Source organism: Protomyctophum bolini, assembly GCF_963924005.1.
Source record: "Protomyctophum bolini genome assembly, chromosome: 5".
Lineage (NCBI taxonomy): Eukaryota > Metazoa > Chordata > Actinopteri > Myctophiformes > Myctophidae > Protomyctophum > Protomyctophum bolini.
In genome coordinates, this window is record NC_137866.1 from 11,070,395 (window position 1) to 11,093,474 (window position 23,080).

A 23,080-nucleotide genomic window follows, 5' to 3' on the forward strand; every position below is an offset into this window, starting at 1 on the left:
TGCCAATGTGCGCCTGTATATTTGTAGATTAAGCAACCCATGAAATAAACAACTCTACTGCTAAAAAACGATAAATAAGATCATCCGGTAGGGCGAAGAACAGGAAGCAAGAGAGATACTCGATCATGGCGCCCGACTAGAATGGAGCAAGAATTATAGCTTACAAAGTCATATTCCGTTCGGCGTGCCTACAGCGACGTTTACATTTCAACTCGCAAATAAACGGTAAGAGGAAATAACGCTGTATCTTTTGCCAGAGACAGAAAACATTTTCATTTTCTTCAGGGACAGAATCTGGGCGGACTGTTGTACCTTCAGGCCCTCGAGGTCCCCCAGTAGAGCCTCTCAGAATGCCTGAGTGGAAATAATGGCAATGGCGGTGCGGAGCAGGCAGAAAGACGGACAGCTAGGCCTGCTTAAATAGGGCTAACTATTAGCCTGCTTAGCGAATAGCGAACCGAACAGTAGTGTGTAAACTGTGATGTTGAGGTCGGAGGGTGAAGGTTTAACTTGTCAACAAGTTGACTTGTGTGACGCCGACGACCGTCTTCGTATAATCTAGAAATCGCACACTTCAAAACAATGCTGTAAAAATCGGAACATTTGTCTGTTTTCTTTTGCAACTTCATACATAAACAACATACTATAGGCACAGGTAGCTAACCTCATTAGCTTCCATCAGTATACCGACCAAGAGAGTTATTACTCTGTGATGCAGGCAATAATCAAAGTCAATGTAATCTCGGAAATAAAAAATAAAAACACGGCTTAAACGCGAGTTATGTCTGTCCAATTTACATTAGTTGCGGCAAGGTGAACTAATTTTAGATAGCAGATCATCGTTCGTTAGCCAAATGCAAATGGTGAATCCAATTCCAAAACAAATGTTACGTTAATACCACTTGCCACAGTTGTCCTCGTTTTCAGCATTACACATGGAGGAATATGACACAATAGTATATGTCAGGAGGTGTAATTATTCTGTTTATGATTTCTACTATTGATACAATGAATCTACCTGGTTAATTTGACTTGATATTGGACATGATCACATATTCAAAACTGTACCTACAGTACTTGAGTGAAGTCATCCTCGCCCACCACCCCATGGTTTAGAATCCATCTGCTAGAGGGAGACCTTTATATAGATATACATGGTCACCCAAATCACAATCACATGTTCAAAACTGTACCTACAGTACTTGAGTGAAGTCAGGTCAAGCCCAGTATGTACATTTAAAAATGCTTAGCCTTGGATCAAAACTAGACTATCATAGATTAGACAGTGACACATGTATCTTATCAATTTTGACATTTGCAAATCATAGATACACAGAATTGATGACTATGATAGATGTATTTTATTTATCATACTCTTGATCCAAGGCTAAGAAGTGCTGTAAGTCATGGTTTGTGTTAAGCTCTAGGTATATTCTCATCTGTAATATAACTGCTATAGAGTGTTTAGTAACAGGGGTCTCCCCCCTTTCTCCAGCTCTTTAGTAAACATGGATTTCAGGTTGGGATGGAATAATAAAGTTAAACCTGATAAATGGGTTAAACATAAAGTGACTTAGGCCTGGCTGGTAGTCCAGTCTGGCAGTGTAATGCGGGTTTGACTCCCAATATTCCCGACGGCCTTTACGGCATGTCACCGGTCACCCCCCCCATCTCTCTCCCCATTTCCTGTCAGCCTAATGTCTATCCCAGACTAAAAAATATAAAATAAAGGCAAAAGCCACAAAAGAACATAAATGAAGTGACTTAATAACAATACTTGAGTAAATATAATTAGTTATGTTCCACCACTGACCATTGCTTTTATGTGTTATTGTAGGCCTGCTAATAGAATAATTCAAGCATAGAATAATTCAACAATTTACTCATAAAACCAACAAAGAGAGGGGTGGCCACCTTTTTGCCCATCAAAAACCCCTGCTCTATGTAGTTGAAAGCTTAGGCTACGAAAAAACGAAGATTATGAGATGGAACAATCTTACATTGATTTTGAATACTGGCACATGGTCGTACTACAGAAATACATTTTAAAACGGGTAATTCGGTGCCGTTTCATCTTGAACTATATAAAAGTACTGAGTGTGTGGTTTGAGGACCAACACAATACTTCACAGTTAGCATATTATGCTCACAGTGATGTGGTGACTCATGTTGTTTTATGACCAGCTATGGATTGCGAGGAGATTGAGGTGGAGAGCAGCAGTGATGCGGGCCCCTCGGGGATGGAGGAACCGTCTGAGAGCGGCATGGGCATGGAGTCATCGGAGGCCATGTCTGCTGACAGCAGTGATGCTGCCTCCTCACAGACACAGGCCATAGTGTCTGACTGTCATGTGGGACAGAGCTCAGAAGGAATAGTGGTGAGCATTTGACCCTACCTGGGTATAGGAGAAAGCGAGGGGGGGGGGAAACAACGGAGGCTCTGATCCCCATAAGTTAATACAGTTGGTCAATCATCAGCATGTTTGAACACTAATGCTTTATTTCCTGTTGGTTCAGATTCTAACGCTAAATATTTCCTCTTTTTGCATGCTATGATTATTACACAATAAGCTGACCATTGCACAGACTTCATACTCTTTAAAGACCTCCGACATACTCCATTTGTCTTGTGGGAGAAAAGTGGCAACACTAATATATTACAGCGGAATGATCCGCTAAAGCACTGGGACATCCCTTCTCTGTGACTCAAGTCATTCCCTCTCTGCCCAGGTATTCATCCCAGAGACCAGCTCCAGCACAGATGTCAGAGTTTCGTCGGTCCACCTCCCTGACTCCTCCTCTGTGGCCCAGTCTACCAGTGTGTCCAGTGTGTCCACTGTGACCCAGTCGGTGCTGGTGTCTGAGTCAGCCCAGGTGCTGGTCCACTCCAGTGCCGCGTCTGATGGAGCCATGATGGTGTCCGACTCAACAGCCTCTACCTCCTCAGACCTGGGCTCTGCCATAGACAAGATCATAGAATCCACTATTGGTCCTGACATCATGAATGGTATGGGTGAAGAAGAAGGCAGAAGTATTCGTTTTGTGATTTTTCAGTCTGTAGCAACATAGACTTTCATTTTGATAAAAATGTCATAGGATTTCAGATGCGATATCTGTAGCGAATAGAGTAGAAATCTATTCAATATGACTGTTTTGTAGGATGCATAGCGGTTACCAGTGCAGAAGACGGGGGTGCAGAAACAACCCAGTATTTGATATTACAAAGACCAGATGATGGTAAGCTTCTCACTTTTTTTTTACCATCCATCCTTTTATTATGTAAGGCCCCACTATGCCTTTTGAAAATATTTAAACGTTTGTGGTTATTAGTACAGTACTATATATTTTTGCGTCTACTGCAGGTGCTCCTATGGTAGCCCACATGTCATCCTCAGCCCTGTCCAGCCGAATATCTATTGAGGCTCTTGGAGAGGGTCCTACCTCCACTAGTCTGGAGCAGGGAGACCTGCATGGCAGTCTGGACCAACCTGACGACCAGCCTGGGCACTCTGGTTATCCAGAGGACAGTAGCAGCAGTAGCCAACCTGACCAGCCCCAGCACTCGCACCCCTCCCAGTACATGGAGTGCAGTACTAATGGCCCAGACCAAACTGGTGAGTCATCTTCCTCTTATATGGATTGCTCCGGAGAGGAGCCCGACCAGACGCGCTCCCAGTCCGGGTTCCCCGACTACAGCGGGGGCAACTGTGACCAGGACCTGCCAGGTTATGTCGAATGCAGTGGAGCCGACTCCAACCCCACCAGCCGAGATCACTACATGGTGGAGTGCAGTGCAGGTTACCTCGAGTGTGCGGTGGATGACGAGGAGCGCCCGCATCACTCACGCAGCTACATCGACAGCAGCGCTGACCACCACTCACAAACAACTCGGCAGTATGGATCTCAGTATGGCGGGGAGTGCATGGGGGCTGCAGACTCTGAGCAGCCGGGCTGCTCTCAGTACCAGGCCGACGATCAGGATGACGATGACGAGGACGACGATGATGATGATGATCAAAATCAGGACCCAGATCAACCACAGCACTCCCAACAGCAGCCCCAGCACTCCTGTTACGCAGACAACAGCAATGGTCCCGAAGGCTCTCTCTATGCTGATGAGAGCTCCTCTTCAGACCACCCCCTTGCAGACACCGTTGGATCAGCAGGGCTTCCTGAGGGCCTGGAGTGCAGTGAGAGCCAGTCTGGGCCTTTCATCAGCAGCAGTGGAACTTACACTTCTCATCCAGAGACTGAGGCAGCTTCACAGTGCTCTCCCAGTCAAGAGGAGCCCCAGGGCTCCCAGGGGCCTCAGGATGAGGCCGGCCTGGTAGGTGAGTCAGGGACTTCAGCGCTGGCAGAAGGCAGTGGAAACCGACCCCCAAACCTGGCTGAGTTGGAGGAGATGATGGAGGTTGTAATAGTGCACCAGTTCAAGTGCAAGATGTGTCCATACAAAAGTTCCTCCAAAGACACCCTCATTAACCACATGAGAGACAGGCACTTCAGACCTGCAGGTAGGGTTACTATGGTGGCGCAAGGAACAAAGTACACATAATTTGGAATTTTGGATAATTAGGTAATTTCCTTATTGGTTGTGGTACTGTATTGGTCATTTCAGGGGATCCTTCAAAGAAGCGTGGGCGAGGACGGCCCCCTAAGAGTGAGACCCTGGCTCGCCGACAGGCAGAACTGAAGGCAGCAGAAGAGAGAAAGGCCGTAGTAGTGAAGACGGAGGCCCCTCAACAAGCAGAGGAAGAAGAAGACGATCTTGTGGATGCTGGGGCTATTGATGACCCTGAAGGTCTGTGATGAGAAGTTGAGCAATCAATCATTCACTTACTGTATATTAATGACTCAAGTTTATTGATCTCTCCCTCCATCCCCTCTGTTCATCCAGAGGACAGTGACTATAACCCAGCAGATGAGGATTGCAGAGCTAGACCACCGGCCATTCTGAAGAAGCCACCTCCTCCCATCTCCTCATCATCTCATGGACGTCCTCGACGCAAGGTGGGCCGTCCCAGGAAGTTTAGCCTTGTGGAAGAAGGCTACAATAGTAAAGGTGGGTTGTTCCAACAACATGTCTGAATATCTAATCTGCAGCACCATTGGACTAATCAGCGTGCCACTTGTGCACACTCCCAGTAGGCAGAGGAAGGCCCTCTGCCACACATTACACACTGCATTACAACCTTTGTCCAAAACTCACAAAAATCGGTAGACTGTATTTGAAGTCATGTGATCAAGATGTATTAATTAGATTTATCATATTCCCTTCTAATTGTCTGATATCTGCCTTCCAAATTTTGCAGGCCCTAGGCAGGCAACCCGGCCTGGCGGAGACACTTTTCTATTTGACATTATTCTTAATCTTATTAGCAATGTTTATGTGAAGTTATTATTAATTATATTATTATTATATAACTTGAACCTGGTGGTCCTGCATCCAAAAGAGAAAGGAAATGCAATGTGAGATACAAAATTCATGAACAATCTTCAAGTTAAATCAAACTACTGCCCTGTCCTGTAAGTCAGAAACAAACGGTAGTCAACATTAGCTTGCATGGGAGCTTTGAAAAGGCTAAGATTTGCATTTTTAGACAGACAACGTTTTCTGATATTTCCTACTTCACTCCATTCTTTATTTCTATATTTGTATGTGCTATAGAAGCAGAGAGTGCTGCTAAGAGGTTCAGGATTAGTGTGGAATCTGTGGATGCTGGTGTACCAGAGGAGGCCAGCTCATCTGCTACCTTGACCAATGGAGACATAATGGAGGTAGCAGTAAGCCAATCAGACTCTGAGAACAAAGACCCATCATCGAACACAGAGCCAAACGAGGAGTTCTTCCCCAGGAAACGAGGTCGACCATCTAAGAGGTTCCTTCGCAAGAAGTATAGGAAATATATTAATCGAAGGTAAGGATCCAGTTATATAATGAACAACATTTTACAACATGATATTAATAAACATCACAACAAGCTCACTGCGCCAGCATTTTCAGTGTGAATTTCAATGTATCCATTCGTAAATCTGAGAGAGTAACTCTCTCAGAGTTAAATTTACACCGAATTTTACTGTGTTGTCAACGGTTTTCCAGTCGATACTACAAATCCCTCAAACCCCTCATGAGGCCTCACAACTGCTGGATCTGTGGCTCACGGTTCCTCTCCCAAGATGACCTACGCTTCCACGTGGACTCTCACGAGGGCAACGATCCTGAGCTTTTCAAGTGCCTGCAATGCAACTACCGCTGCAAACGCTGGTCTTCACTCAAGGTCAGTTAAAATGTCTCTATAGGCTCGGGCCGGCCTAGTTGTCCGGGCATCTAGGCTGCTAATCCAGCCCGACAGTGTGTCGCAGGTTCGACTCCCGATCCCAACGACCTTTGCTCTGTCTATGTCTCTCTATAATTTGGGCCACCACTCACAGGTCATTTAAGGTCACAAGTAATTTGGATTATTTCTGTTTACTTATGGTCATGTCAAGTGTTTCTCTAATCTATATAAAACATTCTGGTCTGTATTCTTTTCAGGAGCATATGTTCAACCATGAGGGTTCCAAGCCATTCAAGTGTGATGAATGTGACTACAGTAGTGTCTACAAGAAAGATGTCCTCCGACATTCAGCAGTCCACAACAAAGAGAAGTGAGTGCCTCAAACTAATTTAACCGAAAACGGTAAATATGCTGGCTTGAATATGGAAAACAGTGCCCTCTAAAGGTTGTCAGATATTGATGCTAGCCTTCTTTTCTTCTATTCTCAGGAGAATAAAAACTGAGTTGGTAAGTCTGGAAGAAATTCTGTTTTGATTTCTAGTTAGAAACATCCATTCCATGATAACCAATGACTATCCGTTGTGAGACTTAATCCCACCTTTAAAGTAGTCAGCCATGTACCTGTCATGCTTTAGTAGGAGTGTCTGCTGTTTTCCAACTAGGTGCCCAAGGTCTCACAGTTCCCGTGCCCAGTGTGCCACAGGGTGTACCCCATGCAAAAGAGACTGACGCAGCACATGAAGACTCACAGCGCAGAGAAACCTCATATGTGTGATAAGGTTAGACATCAAACAATACTTTGTGCATTGCTAATAGATGGTTATAATAATAGATGCCTGTAGTTCCTCTCTTCTAATCTCATGTCTACATTGCTTTATTGTCTTTCCAGTGTGGCAAGTCCTTCAAGAAGCGGTACACATTCAAAATGCACCTGCTAACCCACATTCAATGTCTTGATGACAGCAAGTCAGTATTCATTAAACATTGTCAATGACTTAAAACTGTTGTGTTTTTAACCAATTGAATATGCAGTAAAATCCTCCTCCCTGTATTTACAGAGGACACTAATATTAACTCTTTGTAATTAACACTGAGTAATTAACCGTGTACAAATGTCTGGATGCCTATATTGCCAGGTTCAAGTGTGAATACTGCGACTACATGTGTGACAACAAGAAACTGCTCCTCAACCATCAGCTGTCCCACACCAATGACCGGCCCTTCAAGTGTGACTACTGTAAATATTCCACTTCCAAGGAAGAGTTCCTGGTCTCCCACCTAGCCATCAAACACACTGGTCAGTGATGCATAACATTGTTTCCTCTGGTGATGTTCAGTACAAACAGATCAATCCGTTTGTTGTGTCCTTGTTTTTGTTCATTTATGAATTGTTGGCAGGTATAAGTACCAGCATCTTCAGCTGTGACATCTTCAACAGTCCAAACTCATTCTCTTTGCTTTAGATTGGTGTAGATCCCTTGTAAACAAACCATGTTCAGCCACTTCAACAGCTTTGTTGTCATTTCCGATATCAATCCACGTAGTATAACTACAGCCAGTATATTCAACACGTTAGATGACAGACTGTCTCCAGATCTCCTGTACAGGTCGACTCTGTCCTCTTCCTGTAGTAGGGTGTTGTCGACTCCAAGGCCAAGCAGCAGAATTAAAACCACTTGTTGAATCCGTTTCATCCCAGACATTCTGATCTGAACTTTGTCTATTTTGGCGTCTCTGAGCTGTCTCCCCGGGCTGCCTCCCTCCCTGTCTCTGTAAATGTCTCGTTGAGCGGTCTCTCTATCTGTCTGTCTCTCTGAGCGGTCTCTCCGTCTGTGTGTTAGTCAGGCTGTCAGTGAGGTTGACTGGAAACCAGGCAGTAGTGTTGTGGTTGAAGTCAGTTCCTCAATCATTAGAATGACATGAGTGTTTGCTGTGAAAACCTTCAGTTCACTTGCAGAATAAACTTTAATGTCTCTGTATTTAGAGGCCTCAAAAAGAAAAAATCTATATGTAATAGACACAATGAGCTATATAAACATTGATGACTGAAAGTTCAGCCAATCAAAACATCACAAATGTGGTACACAGAAAGCTGGGCAGCCAGCTTTGTGTGTAACCAGAGTCGGACTCCATCCGCATGTATGGAAATGCGATTTCTTTGATGTGGCCAAAAAAAAGGCCAATCATATCATAACAATTTACTCAAGGAAAGGTCAGAGGTCTTTTGATGAATGAGTGTGAGCTTCAGTTCCTGAGGGATTCTCACAGCCCTCTACCATATTGCAGAATTTTGTGAAGAACGATGGCTCAGAACTGCCCAAACTTCTAAATGAGATCAACGCTAACACTGCCTCGTGTCATCATGCATGTGTTGTGTGCCCTCTCCCATACAGGAGAGAAGCCCTTCTCCTGTGACATGTGCCACTTCACGACCAAGCACCGGAAGAACCTGCGTCTGCATGTCCAGTGTCGCCACCCGGAGGCCTTTGAGGAATGGAGCGTCGCCCACCCCGAGGAGCCCGTCAGGAGACGCAGGAAACCCTTCTTCACGCTGCAGCAGATACAGGAGCTCAAGCAACAGCATGATGACACACAGGAGGGCCTCCAGAATACTATTGTGAGTCCATCAATGGCTTCAATGCATCGCGCTTTCGTGCGCGAGTACGTGTGCGCGCGAGCAGAGTCATTGGTCCAACATGCGGAAAACGACCAGATTAACGTTGGTGAACATGCGTTAAGGTTGGAGAACATGTGCTGCTCCGTGCTTACGGTTAGGGTTAGGTTAGGGTTTGAGGTAGGTTGTCGTTGTCGGACCAATGACTAGTCGATACTTAGTACTGAACCCGTGTCTGTGTGTGCGCACGCGGGGCTGTGCGTGCGTCTCTGTGTGGTCGTGTGGTGTGTGTGTTATTGCTGGTAGGTTAATATATCCTGCTACCCTAATAGACAGGGGTACATAAGCACATGGCCGTTTATCCAACAGCTTTCTCCGACCCAACCACACTTTCACCACACATCTCTATATGCAAAATAAATTCGACACACTCCCAGAATACATATAGGCTACATTTCATTGAAAGAAATGTCTTAATTACTGAATAAATATTACTTTTGTCAACCACGCCATTGTTGCTCAACATCAACAGCCTACGTCAGAATCGTCATGTTGGCGTCTACTACGCCAACTACGTTCACTTAATGGGGCCAGTCCTTCACAGTGACACACGCGTTAGATGAACCACGCGACCGGGATGGTTTCTACCCCTCAATGTCGTGCATTTGCTGCGCCCTTCTAATGCTGCGCCACGCCTACTCTATACTGCTCCATGCGACTCGAACAGCGTCAGCAGCAGCAGCTCCGAGCCTCCGTCAGAAAGGCTGCCCACAGCACTGCACATCCCCCACACCCAAATGAATCGAAATCGAATGAATGAATAAGGCGCTTATATCGCTTTTGCTCAGTGGATGGGACATTTACATTAAAAGCAATCGGATGGACGCGTGGATAACGGCATGGTTATGTGCAATCGGAGGGAAAGCTTCCATAATCCATATAGCTTCCATGCTAGCTGCTTCAGACACAGGGGAGGGGAGGGAGAAATAGTGCGAAATAGCGCTTATGCAACAATTACCCTAAAACACAAACACCTCAACTCGATGTCATTGTGAATAAGAATTTCGAGCGAAATAATAATTTTTGGAAGGACACATTCACCCAGTATGAAGCTAAATGTGGAAGCCGTGTGTGTCACACCAAAACGGGTGACCTATAGAAACCTGTAACCAGCCTCTCGCACTGCCTGCGAGTTGGCTCCGTCTAAGGCTCCGTCTTATGAGCAAATTTATAACTTCCGGTTTGAGAGCTAGCAGATTTAAGACATCCGGTTGCTTTCACAATAAAATAAGGTTATTTAATTCGTTAATTAAATAATTTTTACATTACAGTTATTGTAAAGACACACATTATGTTTCTGTGTAAAAATAAGTAATTAAATAACATAAAAAAGTTATCTAAATGGATAAATGCTATTCACTGGAGTGCATGGACTTTATAAAGTGGACACTGGACAAAAGACGGCTCCGCCAGGCAACTATCTGGACATACCCACGCGTTTGGGAAGATGTCCTCTACCACCCCACAGTCTCCGCTAAGCGGGAGAGGTGTAAAATTCACAGCAGCAGAGCTTCTACTGGGGTCAATGCAAAAAAATGTACCGTTTCCGGACCCAGAATGGACACTGGACAAAGAGGCCTCCGCGAGGCAACTATCTGGACATACCCACGCGTCCGGGGAGATGTCCTCTACCACCCCACAGTCTCCGCTAAGTGGGAGAGGTGTACAATTCAGAGCAGCAGACCTTCTATTGGGGTCAACACTCAAAAAAGTGCCGTTTCCAGACCCAGAATGGACACTGGACAAAGAGGCCTCCGCGAGGCAACTATCTGGACATACCCACGCGTCCGGGGAGATGTCCTCTACCACCCCACAGTCTCCGCTAAGCGGGAGAGGTGTAAAATTCACAGCAGCAGAGCTTCTACTGGGGTCAATGCAAAAAAATGTACCGTTTCCGGACCCAGAATGGACACTGGACAAAGAGGCCTCCGCGAGGCAACTATCTGGACATACCCACGCGTCCGGGGAGATGTCCTCTACCACCCCACAGTCTCCGCTAAGTGGGAGAGGTGTACAATTCAGAGCAGCAGACCTTCTATTGGGGTCAACACTCAAAAAAGTGCCGTTTCCAGACCCAGAATGGACACTGGACAAAGAGGCCTCCGCGAGGCAACTATCTGGACATACCCACGCGTCCGGGGAGATGTCCTCTACCACCCCACAGTCTCCGCTAAGCGAGAGAGGTGTAAAATTCAGAGCAGCAGAGCTTCTACTGGGGTCAATGCAAAAGAAATTACCGTTTCCGGACCCAGACTGGACACTGGACAAAAGACGGCTCCGCGAGCCAACTATCTGGACATACCCACGCGTCCGGGGAGATGTCCTCTACCACCCCACAGTCTCTGCTAAGCGGGAGAGGTGTAAAATTCAGAGCAGCAGACCTTCTATTGGGGTCAACACTCAAAAAAGTGCCGTTTCCAGACCCAGAATGGACACTGGACAAAGAGGCCTCCGCGAGGCAACTATCTGGACATACCCACGCGTCCGGGGACATGTCCTCTACCACCCCACAGTCTCCGCTAAGCGAGTAAATGGGTGCTTATATTTCTATGTGAAATGTGGTGATGCTGGCATCACAATAGATGCCAGCATCACGCTGCCTCCGTCTAATAAGCACATTTACAACTTCCTGTTTGGAAACCGAAACAGATGCTTCTGACATTTGCCTGTGCGTGCTTAATCGTTGTACTTCTGAACACATTTCCCAAATCTCAGTGATTTATCCACACATCGCTCTGTGTGTGTGTGTGTGTGTGTGTGTGTCGCGTCGCCCTCCAGCTGCAATTGCCAGTGTGCGCTGTGTGCAGGGCACACTACTGAGTTTAAAACCACAGCTGAAACATGAAGTGGAGTCTGTCAATTCCCGCAATTTCCTTCTTCCCATATTGCGCTGCAACGACACTAGGATTGAGCCCCCCGAAGGGGGGCGAAATTCTAGTATATATATATTGGGGAGATAAATGATAACTTTGTTTTGCAGTGTAGCAGTATTTCATTAGTATTAGTATTTCACTAGTATTTAATCTCATTGGGGTTATGTTTGCAACTGTTTACACCCCATTAGGTGGCAGTGGATGCAGTGACACTACAAGCCATGCAGGGCATGGAGAATGCCTCAGTCACCCAAGATGCACTAGGAAACACCACCATCATTTATGAGCATGGTTAGTGTCAGATCAGCTGCATACTGTATGTGATCGGCTGTAGAAAATGACACAAATATGGCATATTTTAATGAACAGCACCGTAATGTTGCCCCACTTATTATCATAACAAGAGTTAATAATGGAACTTCTCTCCGTGTTCTCCTCAAGCTGACTCTAGTGACCTGTCCGCCCAGAATGCACTTGATCTACTGCTAAATATGAGCAATGCTCGGGAGTTGGTGGGAAATTCACTACAGGTACGTAGTAGTACTACATTGCATTCTGTTGTAGGACGTCAGTCATTTAGGGGAAAACCCTATTTAACATTTTTGATTAAAGGTGGTTTAAGTTAATATAATAAATTATCTTTGTGGATCTTTCTCCTGCTTGGATAAAATTGGTTTCCCAACCTGACAATGACAGGGTGACCCCTGTTACTGAAGCAACACTATTGATTGTCAACAAAGCCCCAAGATTTTCTGCAGCCGAGGACTGCTTGTTGGTTCACTGTGAGCTCACACATTTACACGTCCCTAGGCAGGCCATCTGACAGTATTGAAGTCAGATGGCAAGCCCCTCGAGGAGGGTACCTGGAGCGGGCTGACCTCGACACCAGGCCAACCGCAGAAGGTCGTGACCTTCCACGTGTCGGAGAATGGCGAGACAGTCGTCCAGGAGGCCTATGAGGAGGCCCCACCTGAAACAGGCGAGCTCACCCAGATTGCTATGGAAGCCTACGAAGCTGGAGGGGAATTTAACGTGGTGGAGCAGGCAGCTGAAGAGATTCACAGCACTGACCCTGGCTACAGGTAATGTTTAATTTATACTTTGTCGAACGACTGTTTCGCATGCCGAAAATGGCTATTATATCGCTCACATAACCAGACAGACCTACATTTGTTTACATGCTATTTATCTCACTGTCACCTTCATGACAAATTGGCATTAACCAGTGTATGATTGCTGTGTTTTTCACAGCAACGATGAGAGCAGTCCATCTCAGCAGGTTGAGGTCTCTGAATCAGAAAGCCTGAAAAGTGAACAGTACTACGTGACCTCAGCGCTCACAGACGCTGGTGTTCTACAGCAGGTGGAGGTAAGTCTTGGAGCCTCCAACGCTTGGTAGGATCACAAGTTCCACAACTCACCTGTGAAACTCACATTTTTTTCATACATTTAGGTCACATTCACACATCACATTTGCTGCGATTAAAACGCATCCTGCTGCGCATTGTCAGAAAGTGCGCTTCGTTTGGCAGGTGTGAAGGCTCATTCGAATCCTAATGCGCAGCAAAGAACCGCATTTTACTCCGCCCAAAAACGGGGGTTTCGCTTCGCTTCCAATCGCACTTGACTACGATTCGGTGCAGGTGTGAATGAAATCCGCAGTAAATAAAGGAAATGAAGCAAAGAATGTGGCGCGTGAGGAGCTGAACACAGTTGGAGACGGAGAAGGCATATTTTACGCAGCGCAAATATGTCCCATTACCGTGGATAGACGTGGTCGAATGAGGAGACTGAAGCCCTGATCGAAATGTGGACGTGTACATTAATCAATTGCTTAAGAAAACACATAAAAACACTGCAGTGTAGCCTATTATAGCCTACATAATATTCTGTCTGTCTGTCTGTCTGTGCGTGCCGTAAACATGGAGTGCTGTCACTGTGTGGGGACTGGGGAGTTATATCAGTGCGCTCATGCAGCGCTGTGCCAAAAGAACAGTGCGTAGGCCTAGAGAGAGAGAGAGAAAGAGAGCGAGGGGGGGGGGGGGGGGGGTCCCAGCGCACGACACATGCATGTTATGAGTGTAATTTTATCACCATAGATTTCACTGTGTAGGCTAGTTTATGAATGGAACACATTAATAAAGGTTGCTGCGTTTCCAATGCTTGATATTAGTGGCAACCTCCCCCACCTACTGCCACTACATCTACGAGAAATCACATTGCTGTGTTCCAGTTGACCATCCCATGTGTTAAAACATGTACTTTGAGTGGAAAACTCAGAGCAGAATTTCAATATGCATGGATAAATTGGTTCCGTCCAAATGTTGGATTTCAAATGTTATTGTTATAGAGTTTTGCCCAACATTCACTCAATCAATGTCTCAGGTAAATACTATCCAATATCCAACAGAAATGTAGGCAAAAATGGTCCAGAGTCCTAAAACGCATTATTTCATACATTCGCAGCAGCGAATGACAGTGTGAAGGCAAACCGCAGGCAATTAAATATGCAAGAATCCCAAAATCCCCGCCCATACGCATTCGAGTCTACCGAAGTATTAGGTGAGAATGTGACCTTAGAGACCATCCATTTGCATGTTGAAAAGCTTTGGAGAAAACAATGAGTGGGTTATTAGTTATAGGTTATTCATTCTTGTAAACTATATGCTGCCCTTTACTTTCACTTAAATTGATATTTACTTACTTTACTACAAGCCATAAACATTTGTATTATAAAATCTCTTCTGCCCGTCAGCAGTTTCTTGGAGTCACTGGGTCTCACTCCATCTGGTGATAAACTTCCAAGCAATGTGTTTTCCACTCAAAGTACATGTTTTAACACATGGGATGGTCAACTGGAACACAGCAATGTGATTTCTCGTAGATGTAGTGGCAGTAGGTGGGGGAGGTTGCCACTAATATCAAGTTAAAAAAGTTCTTGTTTAAGTGTATGCCAGGCTCAATTACAAGTGCACAGTGTTTGACTGACAAGGCACACAAACTAGCTACTCTGTTTCTTGTTTACAAGTTCACTGCTGTAATTTCCAGCCAATTGTTGACCAATGATTGTTTTACTTGCCCAAGGTGAAAGTAATCCTCTGCATTTGAAACCGTGAGACATGGCCAAAGCATTTCCAGGGGTACCCAGCCAAAAACGTTGAGAACCCCTGCCCTAGAGTAGACTCCTCTACACACCGATTTGTCTTTTGGTGTGGAACATGTGGTCCTCCCCATGTGTGAACATGGGGACAAGATGCAAATTCTCCACAGAAAGGCCCCTTTCAGGTTTCAACCCGGGACATTGCAACAGTGCTAACCCACTGATCCAATGTGGCAATCCTCCACTATACTCCGGTTCTGCCCAGTGAATCACAACAAAGCAAAGCCGAATGTAGCCGTTGAGCAGAATTTCAATATGCATGGATAAATTGGTTCCGTCCAAATGTTGGATTTCAAAATGTTATTGTTATAGAGTTTTGCCCAACATTCACTCAATCAATGTCTCAGGTAAATACTATCCAATATCCAACAGAAATGTAGGCAAAAATGGTCCAGAGTCCTAAAACGCATTATTTCATACACTTTGGCTATTCAAAAATCTGTGCAAATCTTTGATTAGGCCGCCTATACAGTATATATTCTTTTAAAGCTAACAATTTTAACTAAAATCTTTGCTTCTGGGGGTCCCTGCTGGAACAAAGTATTTTGAGATGGGGGTCCACGGCCAATTACATATACTTTTGGGGGTTCCTTGACATGAAAAGGTGTGAGCACCACTGATATTGAAACATCAGTTTTCCATTTTGTAAAATCGACTTCAGGTCTTAATGGGTTAACAAAAGACCATCACCATTTCCTGCCTGTGTTTTGTCTGTGCCTTCAGCTGAGCAGTGAGGCTCCTACCTCTCCCTCCATGGGGAGCTCCCCCAGTGCAAAGAGGTTCTCCTGCCGGGTCTGCATGGAGTCTTTTCATGGCCGCTCTGACATGGAGAACCACAAGAGGGCGCATGTGGACATCAAAACCTTCAAGTGTAATGACTGTGACTTCGCAGCTTCCTCCTGGGCCGAGGTCAAGGTATGTCGCCACACAGCCCAACCTGCCCCTTAACAAAGGCTCGCACAACTTTACATAGTATCACGCATAGTAATCCCACGGGTTTAACCTGGTGTGGTAACTACTCATCAACCTAAGTCATATCATAACTAGTCAGATCTGGCCCAGAATAAGCTATATTATTTCAACTGTTGAAGACGTCCTGGAAATGACGTAATGATCATCCCCATATGGGCTGTGATCTGGCCTACTGTAGTCCTGAACGTCACGGGGGTCACTGGAGGACATCATCATGACGTAATTTGGCTCTCTGCAGTATTGTAGCCCAGCATGAGATTAAACAACTCATCACTTTTGCAATGGGGGCTGAAAGAGAAGGCACTCGCAGTATGTAAAAATGTTGAACCAAGATCTTGCTTTTAGGACCACATGGAGCTGCACTCCTATCTACGCCCTCACAAGTGCCCCGGCTGCAGCTTTGCCTCCAAGAACAAGAAAGACCTGCGTCGACACATGATGACCCACACCAATGAAAAGCCATTCTCCTGCGAAGTGTGTGGACAAAGGTGGGACACAATGTTATTCTAATACAGAACTGTCCTGCAAAGTAACCAATGGTGACAATACATTTTATGATAGGCCTTTGCTCTGGATAAAAAATACATACATGAATTATAGTAAACTTTGACATTTTTACCATTGAGCCAGGCCGGTTTGTAAAAATGTTTGTCAGACCCTGTGTCTTGTTGAGACATGACCTTTGACGTTATATATTGTATTAAAATACACGACATGCTTCTCACAATAAAATTGATTAATTACAATTACGTAATAGCCACATTAACGCCAAGAGGATGTCTCTTTTAGGTGTCATTGATTAGCCTCGTTGATGTCACAGTCGTGGTTTTCTGTCTCCTTTCTCAGGTTTAACCGTAACGGCCATTTGAAGTTCCACATGGAGCGTCTCCACAGCCAGGATCAGTCCACACGCAAGACCCGTACCCCTACCTCTCAGCAGACCATCATAGTCAACAGTGATGAGGAGGCCCTGGCCACACTACAGTGTAAGGAGGACACTCATAAGATTATATATATTGTTGAACTTTCTAACTTAAAGACATGGATTGTAGGTTATGAATGAACATTAAAGAACATAAAGTTGACTATTTTACTTTATTTTATGCGATTGCGTATTCTTTTGTTTGTGCATTACAGCCCTGCAAGCTGGTCAGGCAATAATCAGCCCAGAGCGATTGCAGGCCCTCGGCCAAGAGCACATCATTGTAGCCCAGGAACAGGCACTGTCAGACCAGGTGAGACAGTATAGTGCATCATGGCACCCAGTGTGTAGTCTTCCTAGTGAAGGGGAAAACAAAAATTAAAACGAAACCCTCACTATTTGCAAAGAATTTCCTCGTAAAATTTGATATATGTGGGAACTGGGAAATCATGTGTTTGAATTCATATGTACTCCTTGTTTTGGTCAGGAGGATGGCCCGTACATTCAGCAGATAACCACTTCAGACGGACAAACGATCCAGCATCTAATGACAGGGGACAATCAGGTGGCCGAGGTACATTACAGGCCGATTTGGACTCTGAGCTGATGCCACCCTTACTGTTAAATTGTCATACCGGCTCCTTATTCTCTGCCTGTCTGTCTGTCTCTGATCCCATCCCAGGTCCAGTATATCATCTCTCAGGACGGCGTGCAACACTTATTACCACAGGAGTATGTTGTGTTATCTGACGGCAACCACCTACAGGTGAGGCTAGCGTGGCATGTAAGAAGGCCTTTCAAACAAGGAAAGAAATGTGTGTGAAACTTACGTAACAATGCTACATTTTAAAGTGTCCTTCTGCCCACCAGCTGCCAGATGGACAGATCATACAATATGAGCATGACGGGGCATTTTTGCAAGAGCAACAGGTGAGCCGGGTTTAAACTCCATTCAGTCAGTATAGATGGTTTGTTCTGAAAATAACTTTAACTTTAATAACTTTGTCTTGAACGTTCAGCCTTTGTGAACATCCTGTTTGTCACATTTGCCCTGGGAAACACCATTATCAGAGATAAAAAGCTTTCACTAAGCCAAATAGATTCCAGAGATTTTTTTGGAATCACCAGTAGATGGCGCAGAGGCAGCGCTGCCGACATATGTGTCTAAAATATGCACAGTATATGAACCTAACCTACACAGACAAAATGACAGAAGCCCGAGTGCAATGTTGTGCAATCCTCTATCTTGCCTTTGCTCTGTTGATCTCCCATTCTGTTTTGTTTCCTTCAACTGACTGTCCTGTGTATTTTGCATCAATATAATGTTATTTAAATATCCAGATGTCTAGTCTACTCTAATCTACCTGTCAGCAGAGACTGTGGATTACTTACTGCACTGTAGTAACAGTTTTGTTATGTAATTTGTCTTCAAGTAAAGTCAAATTTATTTGATTTTACAGCATGACCTTTTAATCTGTTTTTCTTAAGCAACCAAATGTCGCAACACTCCAATATGGTGGAGACTCTGCTAATGTGTGCTGGTTGTTGTTCTTGTCTCTTGACTTAGCTAGTCTACAAAACATATCTGTAAGATATAAAAAAAATTGCTAGGGCAGGGGTTCCCAAACTGTGGTGCATGCACCCCTAGTGGTGCGTGAATGCCCTCTATGCGTGACACAAGGATAATGGCAGTTCTTGGTGTTATTTAACACAAACAGCAAAATCTAGTAAACCAGAGAGATGGAAGCTGTATATAGAGCAGCTGCAGGAGAATACAGCAGCTGCATGTCTCAGTGCAGTGACATTCTGTGATTATTTGCCATAAACCAAAAAATGTATCATTTTTGCCCAAATGCAACGAGACTTATCGTTAGACTCAACTAGGTCAGGAGGTAATAGGGGGTGCACGGCCAAAAGAGTTTGGGGACCGCTGTGCTAGGGAGCTGAAAGCAGGCTGACATTGCTTTTATGCCTCATACAGAATGTTGTAACCTATAGAATGCAATGGAGGGGGAAAAAGGAATGCATTTGAAGGCTGACTTTGCTCCATGTCACTCTGTTGATGTTTCAGATCGCTGTAAGCCATGATGGTCAGATCCAGTACTTGCCTATCAGCACGGAACAGCAGATAGTCAGCCCTGAGGACCTGGAGGCTGCTGCTCACTCTGCTGTCACAGGTTGGTTCTCTCACTCAGATACATTTTAAATGTAGAATTATCCCCCGCCACAACTACTGTACAGTAGCCTACATAAGTTTTGCTCATGTTACATTAAGTTATGTGTTACGTTATGTGCTATGTTATATGGGGGGGGGGGGGGGAGGGAACCTTGTTCGGGTGTATTGATGTAGGAGAAAAGTGGATTCAATAGTATCATACGCTCGAATCCCTAGCACCGATTTATGCAACCAACACTGTGCCAACCAACAGTCATTTGTATCCGTAATATTGAGTGAAGTGCCCGTTGGAAAGAATACCCACAGCATCAGTGTTTTAAAGTGTTTCTTGTCATTTAGTTCACTGACCTGGTCCATTCATTGCCTGTCCTACAGCAGTAGCAGATGCAGCCATGGCTCAGACGCAGACCGTCTACACTGAGGCTACACCTGAACAACTGGAGCAGCTACAGCAACAGGGCATCCGCTATGATATCATCACGTTATAGATGGAACTCGACTGGGATCAAGTTGCTGGTCTGGTCTGGTCTGGGTCTAGGGTGGTTATGGAAACGGTGCATGCATGTGTGCGCGCAAATTATACCGGTATAAGGAAGGCAGGCTCTAAACCGTATCACACTGGTTGATTCGGAATGAAATCCTTGATTTCAGGTACTGTGGAAAGCCTGGTGACACGAGGTTAGATGATGGAACAGATTCTAGAGCTTCTCTGCTTTTGGCTACCTGGTTACTGCATAGCAGGATGAATCACAGCTTAAGAACCTCTGAGCCGATAAAGTATCAGTGATCTCTGCTTTGGCCTTCAGCTACCTTACGCGACGATGATCGTTTGGATGGTATCATCCATTTGGGTATTGTTTAAACAAACAGCTTTTTTGTATATTTAGATTATTGCACCCATTGCTTCTAATTTAATATGGGCTGTGCATTAAAGAGTTAAATTAAAGAAAGATTGGTATACTGTATAAATATTGAAGGTGATCATATGCATTGGCTGCTTTGACTTGCAAGACAGTTGTTTAAGAAAATGACATGGCAAATGTTACATTTTGGAGGAGGAAAAGGATATTCAAATGCAAGGCAATGCAAAAGTGAATGTTTATTTTTGAGCTGTAAAAAGAAACTTGTCAGTTATAGAATGCTGCAGCATAATTTAGAAACTTGTACATAACTTTTTCAGTTGTCTCCTGTTCCATGATTGAGTATGTTTGACTTGGTTGGTGAATGCATTTGAATAAGCTAAACGCTTACACCAAATAAATCGCTATTAGTTTGTTTACATATGTATTTAATGGTTGTAAACTTGATGAGACAATAATTGATATACATCCGTATATCTAAGAGTATAATATATTTTATAAATACCTTGATTATGCAGACCTTTGTTTGAAGTAGATGCTGTAATAGTCTGGCAGAGTTCTCGGGTGGGAAATGGGGTCTAAATTGGTTGTATTTATCATTTTCTTATTGGTCAAAAACATGTAGATTCATGAAATTGCCAGCTAACGACCATTCAGCATTGGGCAATTTGACCATACCTCTGCTCTCATTATAAAAGTAGACTGGAAATGTCTTGACACCGTTTTTATAAATTGAAATCTATGCCTAGTATGAGTGAATGAGTTTTTCTAAAGGTGGTTTTAGGTCATTCAATACCTTAACAATTTTCCAACTGCTGACTTTTGAGAATCTTTCAGCATAAGGTCACTTTATATACACATTAGAATACATGGACTTTGGTAGGTATTGCTAAAATTGTAAAAAGGCATGTTCTGATTATTTCAATTTCCAACTGTACTCTAGTACAGTGAGTTATTCTCCAGATTATCATGTATCAGGACTCAGGAGGGAGAAGTGATAAATATCTGCTAAATGAGGGGAAAAAAATGATGTGGGAGCCTACACATATTGGATACTGATCGCAAAGATGCAGGAGAAAGCATTGGCGAGCTAGTCAGATGACTGGAGGTTTCATCTGAGATCAGCCTAATGAAATGGAATGTATAGCTGGCATCATCACGTACTTTACACTTATTGCTTATGGTATTCACATGGTACTAATAGAACAAATGTCTCTATTATGTATAATTGTTGTCCCAATTTATATGGCTCGCCGTTAGTCAACTTCATCAGAATATTCGGCTTGTAGTTGCTTTGTTTTCTCATTACACATTGATTGACTTTGGCAAAATATTGTGCAAGCCAGATGGCTGATCCACATGCCCCAGTTTTGCATGGAGTTTCTACTGCACAAGCACACACACACACACACACACACACACACACACACACACACTGCTTCAAGATTAAGTCAGTTTGTCGATCTGGTCGATGGGATTGTAACTGTCTGGAGGAACTTTGTTTGTTATTCCTCTCCCACCCATTTTCAGTGAGATCAGATATTTTTTTTTACAAGTGAAGTTTATAACAGATGGTCTTTGTGGGGTTCTCTGATGGATGTAATTTGCACCCTGCACCTGAAAATCAATTTTCTGATAACTAAATAGCTGGAGAGACAGCAAGACCAGAATATAGAGCTTTAATATTTGAACTAACCTCTTAAACACAAAATCCCTTACAGCAGTTTCCAATAGTTTCCATTTGACCAAGTTGACATAATGACAATTAGACATAATTATACTCACACATGCAACATTGCTCAACGTACCTCCTCCAGTTAGATGAGATTTCGGCCCTATAGCTTACTCTGTCTACAAACTTTGGCCTTTGATCCTCAACACTGAGGCATAGATGGCACCTGAGGAACATAGAACCATTACAAATACACACTGGTCTAAGCAACATTGGTTTTACATCAAAACAATCCAGTGCCTATATATCTTTCTCAAATAAATCAGTGCATATCGGCCGGGAGCCAGCAAGAATGAATGAATGAGCACCAGGCTTTATAGGGGAGGGGGTAATCAGTGACCACTTACACCTGAGTAATTGGGGAACGGACACAGAACTCTGTATATGTTGACAGGTCTCCCTGTTAGTCTGGCAGCCAACACCAACAGGCTACTTTTATTTAAAGTGGGAAATTTGGTAGGCTTACTAGGATATATAGTTTTTTTATTGACCTAAAATAAAAATACCATTAACACACATGCCCAAATGTGCCCAAAATGTGCTGACCTCAGGGTATGGCCGTTTTTAGCCAAAGCAAAACTAATGCTTGGAATGGATTCAGAATTATGAAAACCCCCTAGTTTGACACATGCTACTTTAAAGCATAATGACATTTTGACTTATAGGCTATAGGTTCTTAATGGTATGGTCACAAATCACATCCCCTATAAAAGAATGTGCTCAATACCAACAGCCGGTCAGCCATGTATATAGACAATATTTTAGGCCTATAAAAAGCTACATACCATACATAATGTACATATACACATCATACAGATGAATCAGAATTACTTTTAAAGACAACATTACTTTAAACATTTTAACTAAGCCTTACACAAAGTAATTTCGGACGTGTACCACAAGAGAGTCTGCAGTTTGCTTTAAGTACTAAGTAGCATGCTATACTTAAAGGAAACTGCAGACTCTGTACACTAGCAGCAGTAACACATGGTCTCATTGTTGTTACTTCTGCCTTAGCTGGGAGGGGCTATTAAAGCTATAGAAGTGCAACTGTAATGGGAAAAGGTGCATGAGCCTTGTTGAATAACTGAAGATGAAATTTGCTGTTGTCTTCTTTCTTCTGTTAGGTATGGTATGACATTTTATAATAAAATAATATTTTTCCCCCTTGGGCCTGACATGATAATTGGAAATGTTTGCCTTCCAGACATCCCTCATTCAAAAGGACAGCAGAAACCGGAGGAGTTTGGACACATTGCGCTGAGGCTCTACTACCCATCGTTCTACAATGGTTATGAAAAGTACTGCTGCAAACTGTATCCAAGAGGATGCTACAAGTTGGTTGACAACAGGGGATTTGTCTGTGATGTTCTCAAGGGTAGAGTGACCAATGCTCAAAGCGATGGCTGGATTGAATTCAAAATATGGAATGC

The 23,080-nt window shown here is 44.0% G+C and overlaps 1 protein-coding gene across 1 annotated transcript; it reads left to right on the forward strand.

Moving 5' to 3' along the window:
- Nucleotides 1–110: 110 nt before the first annotated feature.
- On the forward strand, nucleotides 111–20,334 carry znf335 (zinc finger protein 335). The gene is made up of 28 exons (XM_080763634.1): nucleotides 111–225; nucleotides 2,185–2,378; nucleotides 2,731–3,007; nucleotides 3,160–3,237; nucleotides 3,363–4,514; nucleotides 4,619–4,801; nucleotides 4,898–5,062; nucleotides 5,669–5,918; nucleotides 6,101–6,278; nucleotides 6,536–6,648; nucleotides 6,767–6,785; nucleotides 6,941–7,057; nucleotides 7,168–7,244; nucleotides 7,415–7,575; nucleotides 8,672–8,895; nucleotides 12,017–12,116; nucleotides 12,267–12,355; nucleotides 12,636–12,907; nucleotides 13,077–13,194; nucleotides 15,709–15,900; nucleotides 16,303–16,445; nucleotides 16,804–16,943; nucleotides 17,095–17,192; nucleotides 17,367–17,453; nucleotides 17,562–17,645; nucleotides 17,750–17,809; nucleotides 18,951–19,056; nucleotides 19,431–20,334. The coding sequence occupies exons 2-28, from the start codon at nucleotides 2,187–2,189 to the stop codon at nucleotides 19,541–19,543; spliced, it is 4,788 nt and encodes a 1,595-aa protein (XP_080619760.1). The 5' UTR covers nucleotides 111–225; nucleotides 2,185–2,186; the 3' UTR covers nucleotides 19,544–20,334.
- Nucleotides 20,335–23,080: the final 2,746 nt, after the last annotated feature.